Source organism: Dioscorea cayenensis, chromosome 5, assembly GCF_009730915.1.
Source record: "Dioscorea cayenensis subsp. rotundata cultivar TDr96_F1 chromosome 5, TDr96_F1_v2_PseudoChromosome.rev07_lg8_w22 25.fasta, whole genome shotgun sequence".
Lineage (NCBI taxonomy): Eukaryota > Viridiplantae > Streptophyta > Magnoliopsida > Dioscoreales > Dioscoreaceae > Dioscorea > Dioscorea cayenensis.
In genome coordinates, this window is record NC_052475.1 from 542,665 (window position 1) to 567,648 (window position 24,984).

Genomic DNA, 24,984 nt, shown 5'->3' on the forward strand with positions numbered 1-24,984 from the left:
ACAACCACAACAATCGAAATATAAAATACAAACATACAGTGAAAGCAAATTCTAAATGAAACACAACAATAAGATAAATTTGAGATGATGTGAATCCCAATTCAGTGCTAAATTCATTAGTCTTCGGCTGCAGTAGAGTGAGCTGGAGGTTGGAAGCAGTGCAGGGACCTGGGGAGCATCCAGCAATGGCTCCAGTGATATGTCTGATCAAACATCTTCAACAATACATGCTCGGGATCCAAATTATAAATCTTATTCCCAAGTTTTTTTACGTTTTTTCAAAGATATCAATCGCAAGGGAGGACATTACATCCTTCGTCGCTAAGGTTAGGGTTAGGGTTAGGGTTTGGGACGATGGCCGAGCACCTGGCATCCATCTTTGGCACGGAAAAGGATAGGGTGAATTGCCCTTTCTACTGTAAGATCGGTGCTTGCCGCCACGGATCGAGATCGTTGTTCTCGATTGCACACCCGCCCCAGCATCAGCCCCACTCTCCTTCTCACCAACATGTATCAGCGTCCTGACATGATCACTCCAGGCGTCGATGCCAAGGGCCGCCCATTCGATCCAAGGAAAATCCAGGAGCACTTCGAGGTCCTACTTTATCTCCCTTCTTTTTCTCGTACTATATGCTCGTTATTTGAATTCGATCGATGCTGCCGTTGGTGGGAATCTTCTGTCAGATAATCACCTTTTAGCTGAAAAAAGATTGATTTCCATGGGGTTTGTTCTTGATTTTTACTACTTCGTTTGATCTCGTAGTTGCAGCCTGCTTGGATCGAAGAAAATTATATGAAAGCAAAAGAAATTAGGGAATGATGTTTTGCTTAATTCTTGCGTCTGGTTTAATGTGGAAATTACAATGCAAGGCAAATGAATGGATCTGCATCCATGTGGAAATAGTATACATAGCAAATGAACAAGATTGTATGAATATTTTTATTATTATTTTTTTATCCAATTTTTGTTTTCCTCCACTCCCTCGATGGATTGTCGCAAGAAGGAAAGAAATAATAGAAAATGGCATATGCATCGATCCGATGCGGTGATTGACAAATGGAGTATATATTTGAATCCATATGATTTGTATGTTGAAGCGAGTGTTATTTTTGATTGACTTATCACTTTAAGTGAGTAACATGTGGCAGTTGTCATCTTTTTATTGACTTTGATAACTTTACACAACATTAGAGCCGTTTCTGTTATTGTTATATCTTATAAAATCATGCTATTATTTTGGATGCTGGGTTTTCAACAATATCTGATTAGAACTATTGATTCAACATGTGCTTTCAACAGAATTCCTATGAAGATCTGTTAGCTGCTGCCACTCTGATCTGATCACCAGCACCTGCACCGGAAGCTCTTCTCTTTCAGGGAAATCTACACATGGTGCATTCACTCAGAAACAAGAATGAACATAAAGTATAACTTTTAGTGTGTTCTGAACTTTGCTACCTTTCTTCAAAAGAGCTTCAGAAAAGGAAAATACAACAACATTACATATAAAACAAGCAAAAAAAATAAAATAAGAAAGAACATAACAGATACCAACAAACAACACATCAAAGCCAGCTAATTCAACTGCTTTCCACACTAGCACTTGAGTGTATATCCCACCTACCACGTACGACATCACATGGCTCTCTTCAGAATTGCACTCAAACAGTCTAGTAGCTACGTCAGGATTAATACTAACATATCTCCCCCTAATCCTGACGTGGGTCGACACAGCAAACACCCAACAGATTGCGCATAGTTGCAAACTTCACACTCGGCAGTGCTTTTGTCAAAATGTCTGCTCTCTGTTCATTTGAACTCACAAATACCACCTTGATTTGTCCACTTTCGATGCACTCTCGAATGAAGTAATAACGTACATCTATGTGCTTGCTGCGTCCATGATGAACAGGGTTCTTCATCAAATCAATAGCCGATCTGTTATCAACATAAATGGTAACCAAATTTGAATAGCCTCCTGTCATCTCTTTGAGCAAATTCTTCAACCATATAGCCTGGCAGGTTGCAGCAGCGGCTGCCATGAATTCTGCCTCACAAGATGAGAGTGCAACTGTTCTCTGTTTCTGTGACACCCACGAGACCGGGTTATTATTAAGATAGAAAACCATGCCTCCGGTGCTCCTCCTGTCATCGGTGTCACCCGCAAGATCACTGTCTGCATAGCCATAGAGTTCTTCCTCGTATCTCCCTCCTGTGTATATTAACCCGAATGATACTGTTCCTTTTATATACCTTAAAATGTGTTTCACTGCTGCAAAGTGGATTGCTGTCGGCCTCTCCATATATCTGCTCACCAACCCAACAGCAAATGAGAGATCTGGTCTCGTGTGAAGAAGATACCTAAGGCATCCTATTATGCGTCGATATTCGGTGGCATTGATCGGTTCTCCCTCATTATCCTTGTGCAACCTCAACTTGTGTTCCATGGGATACCTTACAGCATTACATTCCATCATTCCACATTGATGCAAAATTTTCTTTGCATAAGATGTTTGCTTAAGTATAATCTCTCCCTGCTTTTGCTCAACTTCTATACCTAGATAAAAAGCAAGTAAGTCCAAGTCACTCATTTCAAACTCTCTCATCATCTCCATTTTAAAACACTGAATATCATCTGAGCTTCTTCCCGTGACTATGAGATCATCCACATATACTCCCACAATGACATCAACTCCATTCTCTCCTCTAGTATATAATGCGTGTTCTAATGAGCATCTCTTGAAACCTAGATGCTTCAAACTCTCATCAAGCCGGGAATTCCACGCCCTTGGAGCCTGCCGAAGACCATACAAAGCCTTTGATAGCTTGTACACCATATGCTCCTTGTTCTTCACAATAAAGCCTTCAGGTTGGGTGACATACACCTCTTCTTCGAGATTTCCATTTAAAAATGCCGACTTTACGTCCATATGATGCACCTCCCAGCCCCGACAAGCCGCCACAGCAAGGATCATGCGGACAGTATCCAACCTTGCTACTGGTGCGAATACCTCATCAAAATCTATTCCTTGCCGTTGTGCATAGCCCTTCGCCACAAGTCTGGCTTTGTGCCTGATTGCCTTTCCTTCTGAATCTCGTTTTACTTTGAACACCCATTTTAGGCCTATAGCCTTATGTCCTACCGGTAACTCAGTGAGCCTCCAAGTGCCATTCTCCTCCTCAATGGATTTTAACTCCTCCAACATAGCCTTCATCCAAACATCATCATCTGCTGCTTCATGGAATGAAACCGGTTCTTCAACTCCCACTAGCAACAAGTCCTCAAGGTGATGTACCTCTTCTGTCTCATCATAGATATCTGTAAGTAGGCGATAACGAGTTGGTTCTTCACTCAAGGATGGAGTGTTTGATGCTGCAGATTCAGTTGGATCCGGTGCAGTTTGACCAGTTCTCCATGAGATCATCTTCAGTGTGGGACTCTCAGCCAAGTTGCTTGGAGTGCTTGGAGCAACCTCATTCCTTCCAGTCATGGCGTTTTCAAGGCTTCCCTCTCTCACCTCATCATCTTCTCTACGATATAACGGCTCTTCTATCATCGTCGCAATAGTAAATTCTGGTGGATCTTTCAATTCTTTCTCGTCTTCACTGTTCCATTGCCATTTTTCATTTTCCTGAAATATAACATCCCGGTTAACATAAAGTTTACCTTGAATAGGATCATAGAGTCGATGACCCTTGCTTCCTTCCTCTACACCGAGATACACCAATCGCCGACTCCGGTCGTCGAGCTTCTTGAGAGAAGGTTCTGTCACTCTTGCATGGGCCACGCATCCGAACACCTTCAGATGGGTTAGGTGAGGCCTCCTCCCTGTCCAAACCTCATATGGTGTGCGATCCTTCAATGCCTTTGTTGACAGACGATTCAGAATATAGATGGCATGTCTCACAGCTTCCCCCCAGAGTTTTCCCGGTACTTGCATGCTCTTCAACAAAGCTCGGGCCATTTCCATCATCGTTCTGTTTCTTCGTTCCACAACGCCATTCTGTTGTGGTGTATACGGGGTGGTCAGGTGCCTTTCGATGCCTCGTTCTTCACAAAATTTTTTGAAGTCATTTGATAAGAACTCTCCCCCCCCCGGTCGGATCGCACCGTCTTTACTTTATATCCAGACAAATTTTCAACTAGATTAACAAACCTTTTGAACTCCATGTAAGCTTGACTCTTTGTTTTCATGATGAAAGCCCACGACATTCGGCTAAAATCATCCACAATAAGGAAAACAAATTTGTTTCCCGCCGCAGTGCTTGGTGTTATTGGACCACATAAATCAATATGCAGTAACTCAAGAGGAACTTCAGCTCTATAGTGGGCTTGAGTGGGAAATGGGGTCCTTGTTTGTTTGGCAACCACACAGCCTTCACATAATTCATCTGGGTGTGTGATTTCAGGCAATCCAATGGCCATGCCCTTCTCTGCCATATGTTTCAAAGTATAGAAACTTACATGCCCGAGTCTAGCATGCCAGAGCCATGCTTGATCTACTAAGTTAACCAGTAGACATGTCGGCCTGCAACCTTCAAGCTTGATCTTATACAACCTATTTGACGATCTCTTGACCATCATAAGTAATGTCCCATTTTCATCATATACCTTCAGTGTGTTACCTGACATTTCAACCTCCTTACCCTCTTCTGTCATTTGCCCAAGGCTAACAATATTACTACACAATCTTGGTATAAAATAGACATCCGTAAGAACCCAATGATCTCCATTTTTACATTGAAACATGATAGAGCCTTTCCCAAGTATTTCAACTGTGGACCCATCCCCGAACTTTACCAAACCTGTGATGTTTTCATTCAGCTCCTGGAACATCTCTCGAAGGCCTGTCATGTGATTGCTGGCGCCATTGTCCAAGTACCAAACTTTTGTATGGTTTTGTTCTTCCTCAACTCCCAATAATTCAGGTACCACCTTCTCTTCATTCAGCAGTACAACACTTTGTTCTTTTCGGTAACCAAACTTTCCCTTTTGAGACATGGTTAGTAGTAAGGCCGGCTCTTCATCTTGGGTTTGTGCAATATTAACTTCATCATCACGACGCCTGTTCCAACACTCTGATGCATAATGGCCGGACTTGTCGCAGTTGAAGCATTTGATATGGCTTTTATCTCTGCTCCAACTTCCACTTCCACTGGTTACTTCTTGTCGTGAAGAACTCGCACCACCCCGTCCACCCCGGCCTCGTTGCTGGCCTCTACCACGTCCCCTACACCAGCCTCTTTCTTCAGACCTACTAGAGAGTTGTTTTAGATGTTCTCCACTGCTCTTCTTCTCACGCGCTATCCATTCTTCACGAGTAAGGAGGAGTTGATCACCTTGTCTGTCGTCCTTCCTTACGCGTTCTTCATAGGCTTTCAGACGTCCAATTGCTTCTTCGAAAGGCATCTCATCCACATCCAGGAGCTGCTCAAGGGAGGCGACGACCTGCAAGTATTGACTAGGAACAGAAACAAATAGTTTCTTTACCAGTGTTGCATCTTCCATAGTTTCTCCGAGTTCCCTGAACTTGTTGGCCAGACCGCTCATCCTCCCCGTGAACTCGTCGATGGTGTCGGTCTCTTTCATTCTGAGTGCTTCGAACTCGCTCTTGAGTGTCTGTAGTCTCGCCTTCTTCACCCTATCGGCACCGAGGTACCTCGTTCTCAAACTTTCCCACACTTCCTTTGCGGTTTTCTTGTTCGCAATCTGAAGTAAGATATCTTCGGGCACTGCTTGAAATATACAAGCTCGTGCCAATTTATCCTTCCTCACGTCAACTACCACCCCGGCAGCTGGCTCGATGGCCTCCCACACACCTTGAGCGTCCATATTAGCCTCCATTTTAATCGCCCACGTAGAATAATTAGTGGCCGAGAGCATCGGATAGTGCAAAGGCACCAACCCCTCCCTCGAAGCTTGCTGTGTCGACAGCGTCATGTCTTCAGCCCGAAGAAACTTAGGCATACAATCTTCAACCTGGACTCTCTGATACCAGATGTTAGCTGCTGCCACTCTGATCTGATCACCAGCACCTGCACCGGAAGCTCTTCTCTTTCAGGGAAATCTACACCTGGTGCATTCACTCAGAAACAAGAATGAACATCAAGTATAACTTTTAGTGTGTTCTAAACTTTGCTACCTTTCTTCAAAGAGCTTCAAAAGGAAAATACAACTACCTTACACAAAAAACAAGCAAAAAAAATAAAATAAGAAAGAACATAACAGATACCAACAAACAACACATCAAAGCCAGCTAATTCAACTGCTTTCCACACTAGCACTTGAGTGTATATCCCACCTACCACGTACGACATCACATGGCTCTCTTCAGAATTGCACTCAAACAGTCTAGTAGCTACGTCAGGATTAATACTAACAAGATCTATTCAAAGAGCTGAGCAAATATGGTGAGATTGAGAGCCTGAATGTCTCTGACAATCTTGCTGACCATATGGTAGAGCATTATTGTTAATTTATTACCTTGAATTCATTTAGCTTTTTGATTGTTCTAATTGTGCCTGTTACAGGTTAGTAATGTATACGTTCAGTTCAGAGAGGAGGAGCATGCTGCCAATGCCCTTCGGAACCTGCAAGGAAGATATTATGCAGGTACCTTTGTCTTGTTGTGTTGGTAATATAGATACATCAGTTCTATGATTGTAGTTCGTCTGCAGAGTATATAAACCTAAATTCGTTAATCATTGTTTCATTTTGTACTCTAAATTAAACTCTATACCCAGGACACCCTATTATTGTTGATTTCTCCCCGGTCACTGATTTTCGTGAGGCTACTTGTCGACAATATGAAGAGAACAGCTGCAGTCGTGGTGGTTATTGCAACTTCATGCATTTAAAAATGATAAGCAGGTCTTTCATTAAAATTTTATAAATGCCTCCTGCCAAGGTTTAGGATTAAAGCCAAAACTATTTCTTCTGGCAGTGCTTTAAGAAGGCACCTGTTCCGGAGGTATAGGAGAAAATGTAGCTGGAGCCGTAGCCCCTATAGGCATGGTAGTCATGAAGACCGCCCTCATAGTGGTTGTGACCATGGGAGCCATTCTGCTGATAGGAATAGATATCATGCGGAACAAGTTAGAAGGCATAGAAGCCGAAGCCCAGGTCACAGATGACATTCTAGTAGAAGCCTCGGAAGAAGGAGGAACAGGAGCCCTGTGAGGGAAGACAGTGCTGAGAGGAGAGCCAAAATTGCTCAGTGGAACCGGGAGAGGGAACAGCTGGGCAATGGTATCAAGAATAATGCTTGGGATAACAACAATGGCATCAGTGGTTATTCTCCGGATGGTAGGAATTTATCATGATCATTCCTGCAGGATCATGGAGAGCACAAGTAATCATGCATGTGATCTAAGTGGTTCGTCCCTCTGCGCACAGTTATTTCATTTTTTATTTTGTCTTCCTGTGTGATGGGCGGGTTTGGAGAGGCTGTCTCTTCAATAAATATGGCTTACAGCCCATTTTCCACTGTGCAGGTGGTGTGCAGGTTCAATGTCCTGTGCAGTGGATGTAAAATCATTTTTTTACTTATAGCGTGCATTTTTTTTTTCTCCGCATGTGTGCATGCTTGTGCATTCCCCATATAATAGGTTAACTTTTCTTAGGATTTGATCGGTGAATCATTTGCTTAACAGAATAGGTATTTATTATCTGAAAACACATAAAATACTAGCATTATTGGGAAAATATTGGTGGATATAGAACCATGAAACACAAACTGTTCACCTAGAATGAAGATTTTGGGTTGTTGGACAGGTTTTTAGAATGACTAAATTTGGTTGAGTGCATGCAGGCTTTTGAAGTAAACTATATTGTTCAGTATATGTGTGTATGAATATATATTGAATGCCTTCTAGTGTTTTTCTATCCAAATTTCTTAGAACTACATTTTTCTAAGGTTCCGTTTACTGGGCTCAACACTCTCATGTCTCTTTCTCTCATCATTATTTTCTGTTTTTTTGGTGAAGGTGATTACTATTTTTCAAGTCTTGCAGGTCCAGGTGTCCATGATTTTGGATCAGATTCATTTTTGCATGCAGCTCATGTGTAGTTTGTGGACAGGTATGGGACAAGTTTGCAGCTGTGCGTTGAAGAGGACTTCTACAAGAGCGCTCATATCCATGAAGTGATGGGAAGATACCTTAGTTGTAACCTTTGTTAATTTGCCTGTTTTCTTTCCTGGTAGCAGACCTTTTAGTGTTTTTTTTTTTTAAAAAAAAAACAAAAACTGGAGAACGGTTGGGGTTGGATGACTGAGCATTGGGGCTTTTTGCCATTGAGCTCTGGGGATTTGTGTCTGTACTGGTTCTTTTATGTGAAAATGGAATGGTTGAATGATCAGTCAGTCTTTAAACAGGTTTTATTAATATTTTTAACGAGAAAAATTGGACAGATTATTTGTTTTTGTCGCAGAATTTTAGAGCACACCCTGATTATGTGTGTTCAATGCTCATACACCTATTTACGAGATTGTTCATGTGTGAAAATCTGAAAAATTTGCCTTCTATAGTAATTGTCAGACAAAATCATGGACCAGTGGAGGTTACGTCCGAAATCAGTCTGTTGAATTTGATGATCATTCTAAGAAAATAGTAAATACTCCATATGATATGATCTAAAGCGCAAGCACACTTAGATGTCGCACATATACTGAGACAGAATTGGGAGGGTCATGGCCACACGGAAGTCATTATTGAAAAATCAAGAGAAGGGTGTATACACAAATACAATTGATAATAAACGGCACAGAGTGACAGTGGTTTGATAAAACAAGTGGAACAAGCAACTTGAATAATTAATTATTCAGAAGAAGGATTCAATGAACTTGAGCCATGGGACGCCAATTTTGGGCGTCGCCTGACTTTCGTTCGAGCACGAGGAGGAGGTGGAGGCAGAGGTGCCGGTAATCGTTGAAGGAGATCTGGGAGCGGCAGGCTTCGGGCAGAGAAAGAAATGCCTGGATCCCAACTCGATAAGCTTCTCGTTCGGATTTAGACCTTCAAAGGATGACCCGAACTAACAATCATATATATATATAAATATATAGACACACACACACACATATATATATATATAAACTATATCAATCTAATTAATCAAACAGATAATTTCTTACAGTCAAGGCTGAACTGGGAATAATGGAGACCGAAAGCAGAGGGGTCAGTGGTGGACAGCGGCGGGCGCCTCGCTTCTTTGACATAGAGATGCAGCACGTGAGCCACTAGATCAGCCACAGTCCACTCTGTGGATGACATAACCAGCAATGTTGCCAGGCTCCCCTGACACGTTACGTTTAACAGCACCTTCGCCGGCACCCTCTGTCCCCAACTACCGCGGTTACTGTAATTTGGGTTTCTTGGGCCGCCATCTTCGCTCAGCTTTGTCGTAGTCCTAGCTCCAGAGAAAAGGTCAGGCTGGGTCTTTGGCCTCCGGGATAGACGTGGTTTTGGTGAGGCACCCGAAGTTCTTCCATGGAATGAAGCTGATCTTTGTGCTGGTGGTTGCTGCTTTATCTCATCATGCCCCCACTGTGAGCCTCTGACCGTTCTATCTTCTTTAGATTGCGGCGAAGGAGACATGAGACCAAATCAGCCCTTTCTCGGATGGCCGGAGATCACCGGGTTAATTAGCATACCTGCATGATTGCCAGGAATTAAAGCTGGCGGTGGTCACAATCACGTAGAACAACAATAGCCAAGTTGCCCGGTGGGGGCAAAACACAGCCCGTGGTCTGCTAGATTTATGGATAGGAACTGAGACCAAGGCGTGCTTATCGTTAGCTGCAAATAATCACCGAATGTTATTTGAAGCCAACCGATCCAATCCAATCCAATCCAAGCCAATCTGTCTACGACTCTACGGCTCTACCGCTACGAGACTAGGAGGAGGTGAAAACTGAAAAGTTAAAGACGGCAGCGTCCATTTCTTCGGGATAAAAGAAAGTTCATTCTACAAGTAACAAGGTGACGCATTTTGTCTGTGACTGTGGCCCTGTGGGAGAATGAATACCCGCGCTTGCTCCACTGATAATCGCACAGTTTGCTCACTTGTTGTCACACCGTGCGCATCTTGAACCGCGACACCGTTTCTTTATTTTTATTATTATTATTATTATTCTAATTTCTCTTCTTCCTGCGTAGCTTCTGACATCAGCTAACCTGGCCCACACAAACATGCTTTGGATGCCTAACAAACAGCCTCAAATAAGTGAACATTTTTTTTAAAAAAAAAAATTAAGAGAATCTTGCATTGCTCCATGTCAACGTGAACAACATGAAATAGAAAATCGAGAGAGGCTCTTCGATCTTTTTAATAAAATTATTATGATTTATCACTTTATTAAAAAATCAATAAAATCGGGATAGGTTGAAACTCACTCGAGCGGGTTGGAACTCACATTCACCTCTTTTGCCAAAATATAGGCAGCTAGATTAGCTATACTCCTAGCAAAGCTAACTTTAACATCATTAACCAAAGGTAATAATTCCATAGAGTGTCCAAGGATTAACACCAACATAGATCCGAGTGGGAGATCCTTCCTTACTAATCCTTTAGCAACAATATGAGAATCTATTTCACCGTCCACGAGAACAAAGCCAAGTCTCTTCAACTATTGCAAGCTAGGGATTCAGCTATTGTGAACTCGTGTACATGGAAGAGTAGATATTATTGTATTTATTAAGGAACTTTTTAATATCTTTATTGTGTGTGAGCTATTGTATGAAATGTGTCCGTCAAAGAGCATGTCTGTGTGAGTTGTTATTTCAAACGCATTCTCACCTCACGGGCTCACGTGAAGGGCATAATATTATTTATAAGTTAATTTCTCTAATAAAAATATGAACTTTCATCATTCCATATACATTACATGATAGATTCATATTAGTGAAATTAAACACACTTGAACCAAATAGCTTTGGCTGTTAAATAGGCTATTAGTTCTCTCTCCTTTATGATTATTACATGTGTTTGTCAAAATTGAAGAATGGTTGGTAGCCTTTTGCGTGCATTGAACGCATCTCTTGCTGTAGAGAAAAAGCCCCCTGCAGGGTAGGGACATGGGAGTCAGACTAACCGCAGCCGGTGGATTTCTTTGGACAGTGCAACTGCAACGCAATAAAAAAGATGTACAGTCAGCCTATCAAGGAAAAAACATAAAGACTAGACTGACTAGTAGACTTGGTAGCATTCATTCATGAGCAAATGGATTGAAATTGAATGGAGAGGGGTTGGGTTGACTAGAGACAAACCAGAATGTTGGCATCGAGGATGGGCCCATACAGCCCATCCTTCTTGTGGGCTGGTTCACTTGGCAACTCATGTGGCCCATAACTAGTGGGCGGTTGGGCTGCCGAGCATACAAACATATTGGGTTGTCCGATTATTGATTGGATTGTGAGTTTGTGTGTGTGTGACTGGGCGGGATCGAGATGGGTGGAGTCCTCCTCCATTTATAATTATAAATCATTTATCGGGCCCAAGAAAAACCTCACGCTGCGACAGTGGCACCTTATCTTCTATCGCTCCTGCCATTTCCGGGATAATGGCGGCCGACGACGCCAACCAGCCTCAGCCAGGGGAACAACAGCAACCACAGCAGGAAGAAGAGGAACAACAAAAGGGTGGAGAAGAAGTGAATGAGGATGCTGAGGAGGATGAGCTTCCGTCGTCATCATCCTCTTCATCGTCGGAATCGGAGTCAGACTCCGAGTCCTCCGATGAGGATGGCACCGCTTACTACGATGACACCGACGATGAGGAGAAGGACGACAACAACCCGGAGTCGAATATCCAGCGTTTCACCAAGGTCCTCGACAGCTCGTACATGAAGAAGCGGCTGGAGCAGCAGGAGCGCGACTACAACTACCACGAGGACCTCTTTGACTTCCCAAAGGACCCTGAGCAGTGGCGCGAGGAGGACCTCAGAGAACTCTGGGCAGATGCCCCTCTCGGCGTGACAAAGCCCGGCTGGGACCCCTTCTGGGCTGACGAGGAGGACTGGGAGGTCGTCAGGGAGGAGATCAAGGAAGGGCGTGATCCTCCCATCGCTCCATTCTATCTTCCCTACCGCAAGTACTACCCAGCCATCCCCGACAATCACCACGACATCTCCAACCCCAAGTCGGTCATCGAAGAGCTTGATCGCATCGAGGAGTTTCTCCGGTGGGTCAGCTACATTTTTCCCCGATGGCAGCACGTGAGTACATCCCTCGCCCTTTTCTTTTTCCTGGTCGCTATTCGAAAACAGCATGGCTCATTCTGGCCTAGCACAGGACTGTTATGATTTGAGGAATTCTGTCATGCTGGTCTCAAAACAACTGATTATCATTCATCATTGCTCAACTGTGATTCTTCACATTTTTTTTTTTAAATGTAAACCAAAAAGGGAAATGTAGAATGGATACCAGAATTCTTTAGAGAAATTTATGGGAGCCAGTGGATGTGTATGTGTAGTTATGTGGAAATCCTCGGCTTTGGTTTTACTGAGTAGATCAAGTATGATTTAAAGAGTTCACTATTGAGTGGATGGTTTGCAGAGGCTTGAATATTGGCAATGCTGTTGTAGATTAATTATTAACTTATTAGGATATATTTCACTGCATTGTTTTGGTGTGAAATGCAAGATACAGGCTGGCTGTGAGTGGATGCTACAATTCATGCTATATTTGCTCAGAAGCTTGTTTATGTTTAAGGTTTTTCTAGGCTCTTTTTTTTCCCTGCTGTATTGGTGGGCAACTGATGCTATTTTTCATTATTTCTTGCACAAGGTATGAAGGAACTATCTGGGATGATTTGGCTCATGGAAAAGGTGTTCTTGTTGCTGAACAGGGACTTGTCAGGTTAGTTCCTCTCTTTTCCTTGTTGCCCCGCTTTTGTGTTGTCTAGATTTATGCTTTTATATATGAACAGGTAATATTGATCCGTCTCCATTTTACATTTTTCCAATAACATAGACAAGATATCCCAACTGTCCTATCATTCTTCTAAATTGTGGTAGTAGTTCTACTGCACTTTAAAATCTCCTAACATTCTTTGTGTTAACACATATTAAAAGAATAAAAATAGAAGATGGACTAGCCATTGTGTTTGTATTTCTAATGAAGTATGAAAATTAGTTGAATCTGTTGATGTGCTGCTGGCCATTCTTTTTTGTTCCTGCAATTGAATCTTAGAATGAGTTGCATCCAACATATTTGCTATCTATTCTCCTTGGGTATAGGTATGAAGGGGAATGGCTTCAAAACCAAATGGAAGGTCATGGGGTTGTCGAAGTTGACATTCCTGAAGCACAGCCTATTCCAGGTTCAAAGTATGTCTATCAACGTTTTCTTAACTACCAACTCAATGTTGATATGAAAAAGCTTTCACATCTGCTAGTGTTTTTTCTGAACTTCTCTACCTCACTTACCAGGCTGGAAGCTAAGATGCGAGCTGAAGGAAGGATAATAACTAGGGATTTCATGAGCCCTGGAGATAGGAAATGGCTGGAGAAGGACATTGAGGACACAGTACGCCTAGTTGGTCATGTTACAGAAATACCTTATTATGAAAGCGATGAATGGATCAAGCAGTTTGGAAGTAAACCGTAAGTTCTCATAATGTTGCTAAAATTTTTATGAGTTGCTTATCAGGTATTTCTTATTCTATATTTTCATGAAACTCTTAGTCTAACGACAGCTATGCGATGTCTATTTTGCCTTGATAATCTACCATATTGTCTTGGCTTGGTAGATAATTATGCAATGCACATCAACTGGTATATTTTCAGTTTATTATTATTGGATAATCATCTAATTCATTCGGACTATTGAGCCATTTTATCTGTGGATTGGCTTGATCATTTTGCATTGACTTAACCTTTATTTTGGCTTGCTAATTCTTCTAATCGGCACTTGATTGGTGTTTCTGTCTGCTTACTGAGATTGATGTATTACATTTTTCCTTCAAATACAACATCAGGAGCTTTCAAGTTTGCAGTGACTCATCATTCTTGTCTGTGGTAGGGAAAAAGGTCGATATAGATATGCTGGACAGTGGAAGCATGGGCGAATGCATGGTTGTGGTGTATATGAAGTCAATGAGCGTATTATATATGTATGTACATGCTATTATCCAGTTAGTTTGTCCACCATGGAATGAGTAAGCTTGTAAAATTTTAATGTCTCTTAACATAAATTCTGCAGATGTCTCATTCTATCGCATGGTTAATATTTAACTATTCAGACCTTCTTTTGTTGTCTTGAGTTTGACGAGGGGCTTTGAATAATATCACTAGATTTCCGATTCTAGTTCATAACAAATGCAGTTGACAATTCCCATCCATCATATAGGGAAGATTCTACTTGGGAACCATGTGCAAGATTCCACGGCTGTGATGAAAAATGTGTCAGCGGTATCTAGTCAAAAATTTGCACACTGATAGATTTGTATGCCCTTTTTGTTTAATTTCTGTCACTAATGTATCCACTATTTTTCAGCTGCATGCAGGAATTGCTGAAGTAGCAGCTGCAAAGGCACGGATGTTCGTTAACAAACCTGATGGAAGTAATTTACTATGCGATCTCTCATTTATTACTTTTTTTAATTTCTTGAGGTACCATTGCAAGTTTAAGTCAGTTTGCTCTTTTACTTGACAAACAGTGAATCTGAACTGTTCCTTGAAATAAAGACCCCATATTAGTGTTATAATAAAAAGTATTCTACTTATGTGTGTGATTCCTATTTATGCCTAAAGAGCCACTATATCCTTCGGTAGGTATTCTAATTGTTTCTTTTTATTTGGGAACTAACCTACTTGTTTCTTCTACTTGTTTCCTTTTGATAGTGATAAGGGAGGAGCGAGGTCCATATGGAGACCCGCAACATCCTTACTTTTATGACGAAGAGGATGTGTGGATGGCTCCTGGATTTATTAACCAATTTTATGAGGTAAGCTGATCTTTTTTATGCTAATTCAGTAATGGTAGTAGTCCTTTTCTTCTGTTCACTAATAAAATGTGATTTGTTTGGTTCAGGTTCCTGATTACTGGAAAGTTTATGTGCAAGAGGTTGATCAAGAAAGAGAGATGTGGTTGAACTCTTTCTATAAAGCACCACTTCGGCTGCCTATGCCTGCAGAGCTTGAGTATTGGTGGTCCAGAGGTGCACTTTCTAGCTTTATTTAATGCTTGCCTACTTAAAAGTTGTGGTGATTTTACCATTTCCTAATCGTATGCTAGGTTTTCATTGTTGACCTGCTATAATTCTCTATTTTGTCTGTCTGTTTTGTTTACCCTATTGAAAGTTGTTTATGGTTTGCTGTGAGTATTTCTAGAAACTATGAGCAGCCAATTTTGCATATGTACCATTCATGAGTGGGATGCAACCTAATGATATATGGTTTAAATTTGTGCACAATCATTTTGGGCTAAGCATGCATGAATGCCTGTTTTCTCTGAAGAACAATTAATCTGGTGTTCCTGAAAAAGCCATCTAAGACACTTTATTGAGCATTTTACCTCATTTTGAATTGCCCTACTCTGCAGCATCAAGCATGAGTTATGACTTGTGAGTAAACCTGATTTATTTGTCTGTAAGGCAAAGTCATAATTATGTATTTGAGGTTCTGTTCCGAAAATTTTCGTAGGCCTACAACCCAAAGCACAAAAATCTGATTAACAAAAAAATTTTGCCTCCTATCAGATATCTGTTTGCTTGAGATGAGAGAAAACTCATATATTCAGTAGTTTGGTTCAGAAGTTGTTAGAACTTCGGAAAGTGATGTGTCTACCCGTGAACAAGGACCTTTGTCATAAAGCCCCCTAGGATCATCATAGAGAAGTGTGTAGATACATCAATGGAAACTGCTTTATTGTAAACTCGTCTGTTTTCCCTTGGTCTTTAATTTTATCCTAATCTCCAACGTTGATTAGAATTCATTTCATTTAGGCAGACCAGTTTGGGTTCATCAATTTCTCTGTATCTACAAGTCACACATGATCATCCTTATCAATCAGTTGGCACTATTGATGCAAGGCTAATCTCTCTGTAGATGATACACCTGAATTTGTGCTCATCAACAAGGAGCCTGAGCCTGACCCAAAGGATCCTTCAAAACTCATATACACTGAGGACCCTCTCATTCTTCATACTCGCACTGGGCGTCTGATAAATTATGTGGAGGATGAAGAGCATGGGGTGCGTTTGTTCTGGCAACCCCGTGTAGAAGATGGGGAGGATATGGATCCTGAAAAGATAGAATTTTTGCCTCTTGGCTTTGATGAGTTTTATGGGCGAGCCACACCAGGTACGGAGAAGGAAGTCAAACCATCAGGCGTTATAGCTGCTATTGACAATGCATTTAAGCCACTGCTCAATAGAATTCAGAAGTGGATTGAGGAGAAGAAGAAAACTAGTGAGGCGAATCTAAAACTTTATGAGAAAGAACTTGAATTCATTGATGCTGAGTTGGACCTGGAGGAGGCAATGGAAGATATGGAAATCATTCTCAAAGAAAAGCAGAAGGAAGAAGAAAAGCGAGCAGCAGTGGAAAATGATACTGATGAAATGCCTGCTTCAACTGGCCAGGATGAAGCCCGACCAGATGACGGGGAGGATGGAGATGATGATGAAGATGATGAAGGTGCACCAACAAGTTTTGGCACAGTTGGCGAAGGAGCTGATGGCGACATTTTGGATGGCTCTGAAGAAAAAAAATCAGGAAGGTCTCCATTTTCTTCATTGTCCATGTCATTGGCTTCTTGGAGCCTGGCATCAATGGTGAGTACTTTGATTTTCGTAATCTGTTACTGCTGTCTTGCCCTAATTTTGTGCGTTGGATCTGTTGAAAACATTTGGCGTTCTCTGGAAGGTTTTTCAAGTGTTTATGCATTTATTAAAATACTTCATGGCCAAATTGGCACTGACTCTTTCTAAATGTCAGACAGCCGTTCCTATAACTCCATTAGTTTCAAGTGTGGTTTTAAAATATGGGCATCAGCAGCTTTTACTTGATTTTGAGCTCATGAAATACTAGACTCACTTCAGAGGGTTTTTTTTTTTTTTAATAATTTAAGGTTCAATTTATTATTTTTTTGTCCCCTCATTTCTGGTTCCTTGTAGGTACCTTACAAGATACAAGAGTCATTTCTTTCATGGAAGAATGGAAGACAACACCCAAGTGCTGAGTTCCCTCCCAAAATGGACTGCAGAAGATTCACAGAATATCAGCAGGGGCTGGATTCTGTGGCCTTCCACACTCGTTTTAACCAGCAGATAAATCTGAGGGCGGCCATTGATAAGCGGAGCCCTCGCAAGATGAACAACGGACATTGGCAGTTGAAATCCCTTGCTAGGATTCTGTCTGCAGGCCATAGTTACAATGCTGGAAAAATGATCCAAATAAAAGAAGAAACAAAAATTGAAGCCTCTCTTAGTCACAGCATTTTATCCTTTCATGTCCCCATCACTGATAATCTCTAGTGTCTGGTGATAACTGTTTATTATTTTGCCTTTCATTGTTGGCAAAACTCTGAAAACAATGAGATCATGACCACTGCGGGATTTATTTTTGCTGCTTATGTGAAAGAAATTTAAAATCTCAAGTCAGATTCCTTTTGGTGTCACCTTTTATTTGAAATAATGATGTGGCCACGGCTCCTTGAAGTTATTAGCCTAGCAATCTTCCTTACAAAGTGAGATATCATTCAGCGGGAGCTGGATGATATCTCATTAATTTGGTGCGATCATATTTATGCTCTGTTTAAAGGAATCCGAATCAGGCTTTATTTCTTGCTTTTTCTATTTTGCTGACAAATAAATGCAAGAGGATGACATCGAAATGGCTCATCCATCCTCTTGCTTTGAACGGATGATGCATCCTTCGGGAGTCGTAGGATATATGAATTTCATCTGATTCACGTTCACAGTTAGTTTATGGAAGTGAAACATGTGAAGTACATGAAAACTTCTGGTCATCCTTGTTCACAAAAATAAACATTGACTTTGCTCTTTCCAATGGCATGGTTATCACAACTTTTACAGGCCCATCACAAAAGTATCAAATGACTTACATATGTGGCTCCGAGGAGTAGAGTTGAGTTGTCAAGAATGGACGGTTATTCTCGCAACTACCCTAAAAAAAAAATAATCATGATAAATGTGAATTACGCACATGTTTCTCAAGCACTTTGTTTGGTTTTTCATTGACTGCCGTATAAACGAGAATAATGTTTGCATAGCTTAGAGATGGATGACAGATACCTGCGACTGGTTTGATATTTATTTACGAAAAGAAACGGGTAGGGCAGGTGACTTTGTATTCAAATTTTAATTTGGCTGATCACTGTATTAGCGAAGGGTTGGTAGTTAGTTCTTCAAAAAAAATAAAATAATAATAATAATAATAATAAGAGGAAAAAAATAATTTAAACAAAAACTTAATGGTCAATAAATGACTTTATTGGTCCATTGAAAGAGAAACCCATCTAACAAATCTGCTCTGGGGCTCCCCTTGATTCGCATAATTAAAAAAAAAAAGTACACAATTTATCACTAAAAGTAATACAATTATTATTTGTTTAATAACATAATAGTAAACAATTAAGAGGTAAAATACAATGAATTGAAAGGTGAGAGAGTAGGAAGAGCGTGGTAGGTGAGTGATTGACCGAACCAAACGCACCTTCGCGGAGGTTTTTCTTCCACCCTCCTCTCTCTGTCTCTGTGTCTCTCACCAAACCCCTCCCACTCTTATTCAACTCTCTATAATATTATATATCATATAAATCGCTTATAATCAACCAACAACCACAGCTTGCCGTCTTCTCTCATCTCAAAGCCAGCACGGCAACGCCAAGTGTGGTGAAAAAGAGAGCGTGCGGTGCAGCTTATGATCGATTAGATTGAACCCCTCCTCCTCCTCCTTCTGCTGCTGCTGCTACACAACTTATAGTCTTCACCCATACTCAAAAGCATTCACAGGCAGGTTCTGGTCTTCCCACAGAACAAGAAGAAACAAGAGGTGCGTACAAAGGGATACGATACGATACCATAGCATACCATACGGTGGTTCCACATGGCGCTTCCGAATCACACCCTGCTTGCCACCAAGCCCACCGCCCTCCTCATCCGCCGCCCCACCGCCATCCGCTCCATCCATCGGCCTGACATAGGCGGCCCGCTTTTCCCTGGCGCCCTCGGGGTCAGCCGCGCCGATTGGCTTAGCACCTGCGCAATCCTCTCCAGCAAGGCTGTCGCCTCTCAGCAATCAGACAACGCTGATAACTCTTCCGGATCTGCTGATGAGACCACCAACCATCTCACCGCTGTCAATGGCCACAAAACCCTCGATCTTGTCCCGATTGCCAACCTCCCGAAGCCGCTCACCATCACGGATCTTTCCCCAGCCCCGATGCACGGCAACCAGCTTCGCGTTGCCTACCAGGGAGTCCCCGGCGCGTACAGCGAGGCGGCTGCGGGGAAGGCATACCCCTAACTGCGAGGCCATTCCTTGCGACCAATTCGAGGTCGCTTTCCAAAGCCGTCGAGCTCTGGATCGCAGATCGGGCTGTGCTCCCCGTGGAGAATTCTCTGGGCGGGAGCATCCACCGCAATTACGACCTCCTCCTGCGCCACCGCCTTCACATCGTCGGCGAGGTTCAGCTGCCCGTCCACCACTGTCTTCTTGCCCTCCCAGGCGTTCGGAAGGAGTACCTAACCCGCGTCATCAGCCATCCTCAGGCCTTGGCTCAGTGCGAACTCACCCTCACCAGCCTCGGTCTCAACGTCGCCCGCGAGGCCTTCGATGACACAGCCGGCGCCGCTGAGTATGTGGCGACGAACGGGCTGCGGGATACGGCGGCAATCGCTTCGGCCCGTGCGGCGGAGCTGTATGGGATGCAGATCCTGGCGGACGGGATCCAGGATGACTCCGGGAACGTGACGCGGTTCGTGATGCTGGCTCGGGAGCCGATCATTCCGCGCACGGACCGACCGTTCAAGACGAGCATCGTATTTGCTCACGACCGTGAGGGCACCTCGGTACTGTTCAAGGTCCTCTCGGCGTTCGCCTTCAGGAACATAAGCCTGACAAAGATCGAGAGCAGGCCGCACCGGCACAGGCCCATCCGACTTGTGGACGATGCCAACGTGGGCACCGCCAAGCACTTTGAGTACATGTTCTATGTGGACTTCGAGGCGTCAATGGCGGAGGTCCGCGCACAGAACGCCCTGGCGGAGATACAGGAGTACACCTCCTTCCTCCGGGTTCTGGGAAGTTACCCCATGGATATGACCCCTTGGATGGCTTCATCATCATCATCATCATCATCATCATCATCTTCATCTTCTTCTTCATCATCGACGTGAATTTATATTATTATTATTATTTTTTCTTTTAGTTTCTTCCTCTTCCTCTTCCTCTTCCTCTTGTTTGAATTCGTTGGATGCCTTCAATCAATCAATTAATACTCGAGACATTAATACTACTTAATTGATTGCAAGGGCTTGTTTTTCTGTGATTATTATATCTGCATATATTATATATTTGCACTGATTATCATATCATCAGCCAGTGCATGTCAACTTAACTAGATAAATGAAGCGCGAATTCTCTCCATATCTTTGGCCGGCGCCTACTTAATTTGTAAACTACTTACAGCTCAGTTTGTATAGGAAACGTACGGGAGGGGTGCTGGGGTGGGTTATATAATTAAGCACTCTTTCTCTCTCTCTTTTGATTGACCGATTAAAGTTGAACATTATTTGTTCTTATGCTGTAAGTAATAAACTGGAGATTTTTTTTTTGGAAACAAAAGAGCACATACACAGAAAGCTTAAAAACAAAAATGTTTTCCGGAACAATCTCTTCGAGTCAATTTAGGCAGTCTAAGCCTCTATAGTAAAGAAAAAGTTGAGGTTCTCACCACCAAAGTTTGCTAGAGCAATGTCATTGTCATGATCAACATGCCAGCCCAACACAGTTATTGTAATAAGCTGGAAATTTGAGCGATGATCAGCTTGTGGTTAAAATATGCGTGGACAGTTAGATCCAATGGTGCTGTGACCTGTGTCATAGCATGGAGAACTCCTTAAAAGCTCTTTAGGCACTGGTATTTATTATTTAGCCATAAATCTTGCGATTCGAGAGGTCGCTCTCCGCAAATAACTCCGCTGATCAATTCACACGAGTAACTGTTGGGCTGTTTTCTTTAAAATAAAATAAAATAAAATAAAATAGTAACATCTTCTGCCAAAGAAATAAATAGTAAGCTGATCACAGTTCATTGGTACACAACCGCAAGAGGACTTGGGCCTAGTCTTATGTAACCGTGTAACGTCTATAGTGTGCCGCGTGACACAAGACAAAACCGCACACACATATATATTGTGAAAATGTGATAAATCCCACAGAGAATAACAAGCCCCCTCTAACCAAGGGTGGGGGAAACAAAAGAGAAATACACTACCATAAGGATAAATAACCAAAGGGAGGTCTCCTCAAAGTCTCATCCAAACTAGTCTGTGCTCTGATTTTTAGCCTCCTTAGTGAATGGAGCCCTCCTAGACTCCTCCACACGAGAACCTAAAAACTTCAAGCTTCACTGAATGATCAAAACAGAATCTTCCAGCTCTCTTTAAAACCCTCGAGTAATAGTAGAGAACTATGACAAAATCATACCAATAATTTTCACAATCATAGAATATATCTATATTTTGAATTGATCTCCTAAAACTACACCATTTGCTTATCTCTCTTGATCCCATTTACTCATTGTGGACCTATTTATATGTTTATTTTAATTAATTCATATCCATTAAAAAAATTAATTAAAATTAGTTAGTAATTTTAATTTTATAAAAACTAATTATATTAACTTTTTAAACTAATCATTATTTAAAAGTGCATTATTATTTTATTTTCCTATTTTAATTATACATTTTATTTCCTCTGTTGAGATATTGAAGAAAAGTGTTAAATTTTTTTTAAAAATAATAATAAATTTTAAAAAACAATTATTTAATATTTTACAAATGATCTAAATGGACATATAAAAAACAAGAAAAGCTTTAGAAAAACAGATATGTAAATATGATTAGAGGAGTAATATTCTTTGTTTTAATGTTGTTATTTTAAAACCTTAAATTGATAGATATGGGCATTCCTGATTTATTATTTTTAGGTAGAACCACAAATTAAAAAGACATGCAAAGATTTTTATACCTAATAATGTGGTATACTACACGTCAAAGGCTGACATCTCTTGTCCCGAGTTTGATATCTTATAAACTACTGAAAAAGAGGGAGGGCCGAGCAGCATCTAACTACAAATGCATGTAATAATAGCATGTTTGTGATGTGAAAAGCATAAACACAAGCTGGGGTGGTCCTAGTTGCGTTTTAAAGCTAAAAGTAAGATGGGTCTTTAAAAGCTAAAAGAAAGCTGGGGGGTCAGGAAGGCAACCCAATAGCTGTCAAGTTCTAAAGCTCACATGCATCGCTCTTTCCTTGATCATCCCGTCTAATCAGTTAATTAACCCCATCAATGAGTCAATCAACATATAATAATATAGCAATTACCACATGATTCTTTAGGAACGAGACCGTTGAATAGTACTACTCCCTTGTTCACATTTGATTTGTCCGGAACTGGAACAAAACGTGGTAATGTATGTTCGTCTATTGAGACTATTCTCATCTTGGCACTACTGCATGTAAACATATATACATGGCTCACAGGTGCAGCTTCAAGCACTACCTCAGCCTCGAGCGCACGCATTCTTAATATTTTTTGTTAGATTCATAATCAAACAATAATTATCTTTTAAATACTATGGTAATTCTGTATTTATTATCATCCATATTATGTTCGCACGACATGTGATGCCATATCATTAAAATATTTTTAAAAGACAACAAGGTGAAATGTCAAATGAAATCATATTATTATTTTAATTAATAATAATAATTTTTTTCCCATGTGTCAGATTGTTATCATGGAATATTATATTGATATATATATATATAGTGCACAAACAAAACGAATGGTACAAAAATTATAAAAACATATAAAAATATATAATTAAAAAAAAAAAAACAATGCAGCAAAATTAATGACCAGGACATGTTAATATATAGATATTGATGTCAGTCCCATGGTTAAACAAAGCATCCCAAATTGTTCAAAAAGTAACCCATTGCAAAGTAAGTATGGTATATGCGAGGGAATAGTAACTAGGAAGAGTACTTAGTACTTACTACTGGGCTGGGGGTGAGTGGAGAGCTGGCCCCACCCGCCAAAGCAAAGCAAGGGTGTCTACTTTGTTAACTGCCCAGCTTCGGGTTTCTCGCCAGTGACCATATCATATTATGCATTATCCCCTCTCTCACGGTCACGGGAATAGTGCGCACGCATTTATATATATATATATATATATATATAAGCCTCCTTCTTGCTCAGTTGCCCCCCTGATCGATCAGTATCCATCATCTCATCTGATCCTCTCTCCACTGCCTTGTCTCACACCATCCATCGATCGATTGATCAGTCACTAGTTACCATGATGAAGAAGCAGCCATCTGTGGTACGTCTTCTCGTCCTCCTCATCTTCCTCCTCGCACTGGCCATCTTTCTTACCAACCACAATGCTGAGGCCTCTCGGACACCAAAAGGTGCTACTGAGTTTCAGTTGCATACTTGCATATATAGCAAGCCCCTGTTTGCCTTATGATCTTACATTTGACTCCAATTATTAATTCCCTGCATGTGTTCTCATTTTAATGCTTCAGGCCTTGTCTTTCTATATATATATATCTTTTGCTTGCAGGCCCAGTGAAAGACGAAGTGAAGATTGATGATGAATTTCCATCACTGCTGGATCATTATCTAGAAATTACAAGCGGGGATGTTTTCAGATGTGAGGGATTTTTCTTTCTTGATCATCTTCTTGATCAAGTTCAGCAGCTTGATCATCGGAATTTTTGCGATTTTTACTTCAATAAATTCTTTTTATTATAATAATAATTATTTTTTTATTTTTTTATTTTTTTCGTTTTTCCAGACGATGGGGACTCCAGACAGATGTGATGATGGTGACAGGGACTGCATGAAGAGAAGGATGATGTCTGAGGCTCATCTTGACTACATCTATACGCAGCACCAAGAGCCATGAATGACATCAGGAAAGGAATGCGCTAGCTAACTGCGCTATGAATTAAACAATATATATATATATATATATATATTGTGGACGCTTCTCTGATATATCATATATATATATTGACCATGTTATACTAGTCCATTATATATATATGGAGTATTTTCCTGCTTGCTTTAATTAGTTGTCACCATGGAATGGTCTGTGTGGGCTTCAATTCATCCATGGGAAAGTGAAAAAGGAAAAAACCACCATATTATATAACGAAAAAAGACATTAATTATTCAGACATTAATTGTAGCACTTCTTCTGTTCGTTTAATTTAGCTGATCGTTGACTTAGATTTAGGCTTACGCACCTGTATTTTCCGGTCCTCATAATTTCTAAATGAAACTCAACATAATATTTGCTAAGTAAAAGATGGTTGTTTAATCTCAGTACTAAAAGCAGACTTTAATGTTAATTAATTAGTTGAACCTTGACTTTGGTGCGCTTTTGCATGGTATGAAGACAAACTCATCCACACCACACACACACACTCACTCACTCTCTCTCTCTCTCTCTCTCTCTCTCTCTCGTCTCGTTAAAAACGAAGAAAAAAGAAACATCACCAAGGACAAGAACTGACCTAAAAAGAGGAGACAAGACCTAAAGGACTCCCAAAAACAGTTAACTTTGAAAGGGAATCTAGCATCTAACACCGTGAATTGCATCAATGAGAAAGCTGGATGAGCCTCCTCCACTATGCAAAGTGACATACATTGGTGTCAATCAAAGTGCACTTTCACCTTTTTATCTGACGAAAAATGGTCACCTTCTCAAGTACTTC

The 24,984-nt window shown here is 41.1% G+C and overlaps 3 protein-coding genes and 1 pseudogene across 3 annotated transcripts; 3 read left to right on the forward strand and 1 right to left on the reverse strand.

The window, feature by feature from the left end:
- Positions 1 to 354: 354 nt before the first annotated feature.
- On the forward strand, positions 355 to 8,371 carry LOC120260428 (annotated as a pseudogene).
- Positions 8,372 to 8,692: 321 nt separating this feature from the next.
- On the reverse strand, positions 8,693 to 9,972 carry LOC120261634 (uncharacterized protein At4g22758-like). The gene is made up of 2 exons (XM_039269591.1): positions 9,136 to 9,972; positions 8,693 to 9,016 (listed from the first exon to the last, which is right to left on the reverse strand). Exons 1-2 carry the CDS (start codon positions 9,596 to 9,598, stop codon positions 8,823 to 8,825), a joined length of 657 nt encoding a protein of 218 aa, XP_039125525.1. The 5' UTR covers positions 9,599 to 9,972; the 3' UTR covers positions 8,693 to 8,822.
- A 1,531-nt stretch (positions 9,973 to 11,503) lies between these two features.
- LOC120261262 (protein TIC 100-like) lies at positions 11,504 to 17,611 on the forward strand. The gene is given in 13 exon segments (XM_039269075.1): positions 11,504 to 12,198; positions 12,200 to 12,216; positions 12,788 to 12,859; positions 13,240 to 13,329; positions 13,432 to 13,605; positions 14,024 to 14,114; positions 14,351 to 14,360; positions 14,363 to 14,412; positions 14,498 to 14,564; positions 14,845 to 14,948; positions 15,035 to 15,161; positions 16,051 to 16,778; positions 17,121 to 17,611. Coding segments are annotated over 13 exon segments (2,526 nt in total). The 5' UTR covers positions 11,504 to 11,562; the 3' UTR covers positions 17,481 to 17,611.
- A 1,395-nt stretch (positions 17,612 to 19,006) lies between these two features.
- Positions 19,007 to 20,384, forward strand: LOC120262437 (arogenate dehydratase 1-like). Its single transcript, XM_039270540.1, is given in 3 exon segments — positions 19,007 to 19,488; positions 19,490 to 19,537; positions 19,539 to 20,384. Coding segments are annotated over 3 exon segments (1,290 nt in total). The 5' UTR covers positions 19,007 to 19,074; the 3' UTR covers positions 20,367 to 20,384.
- The last annotated feature ends 4,600 nt before the right edge of the window (positions 20,385 to 24,984 follow it).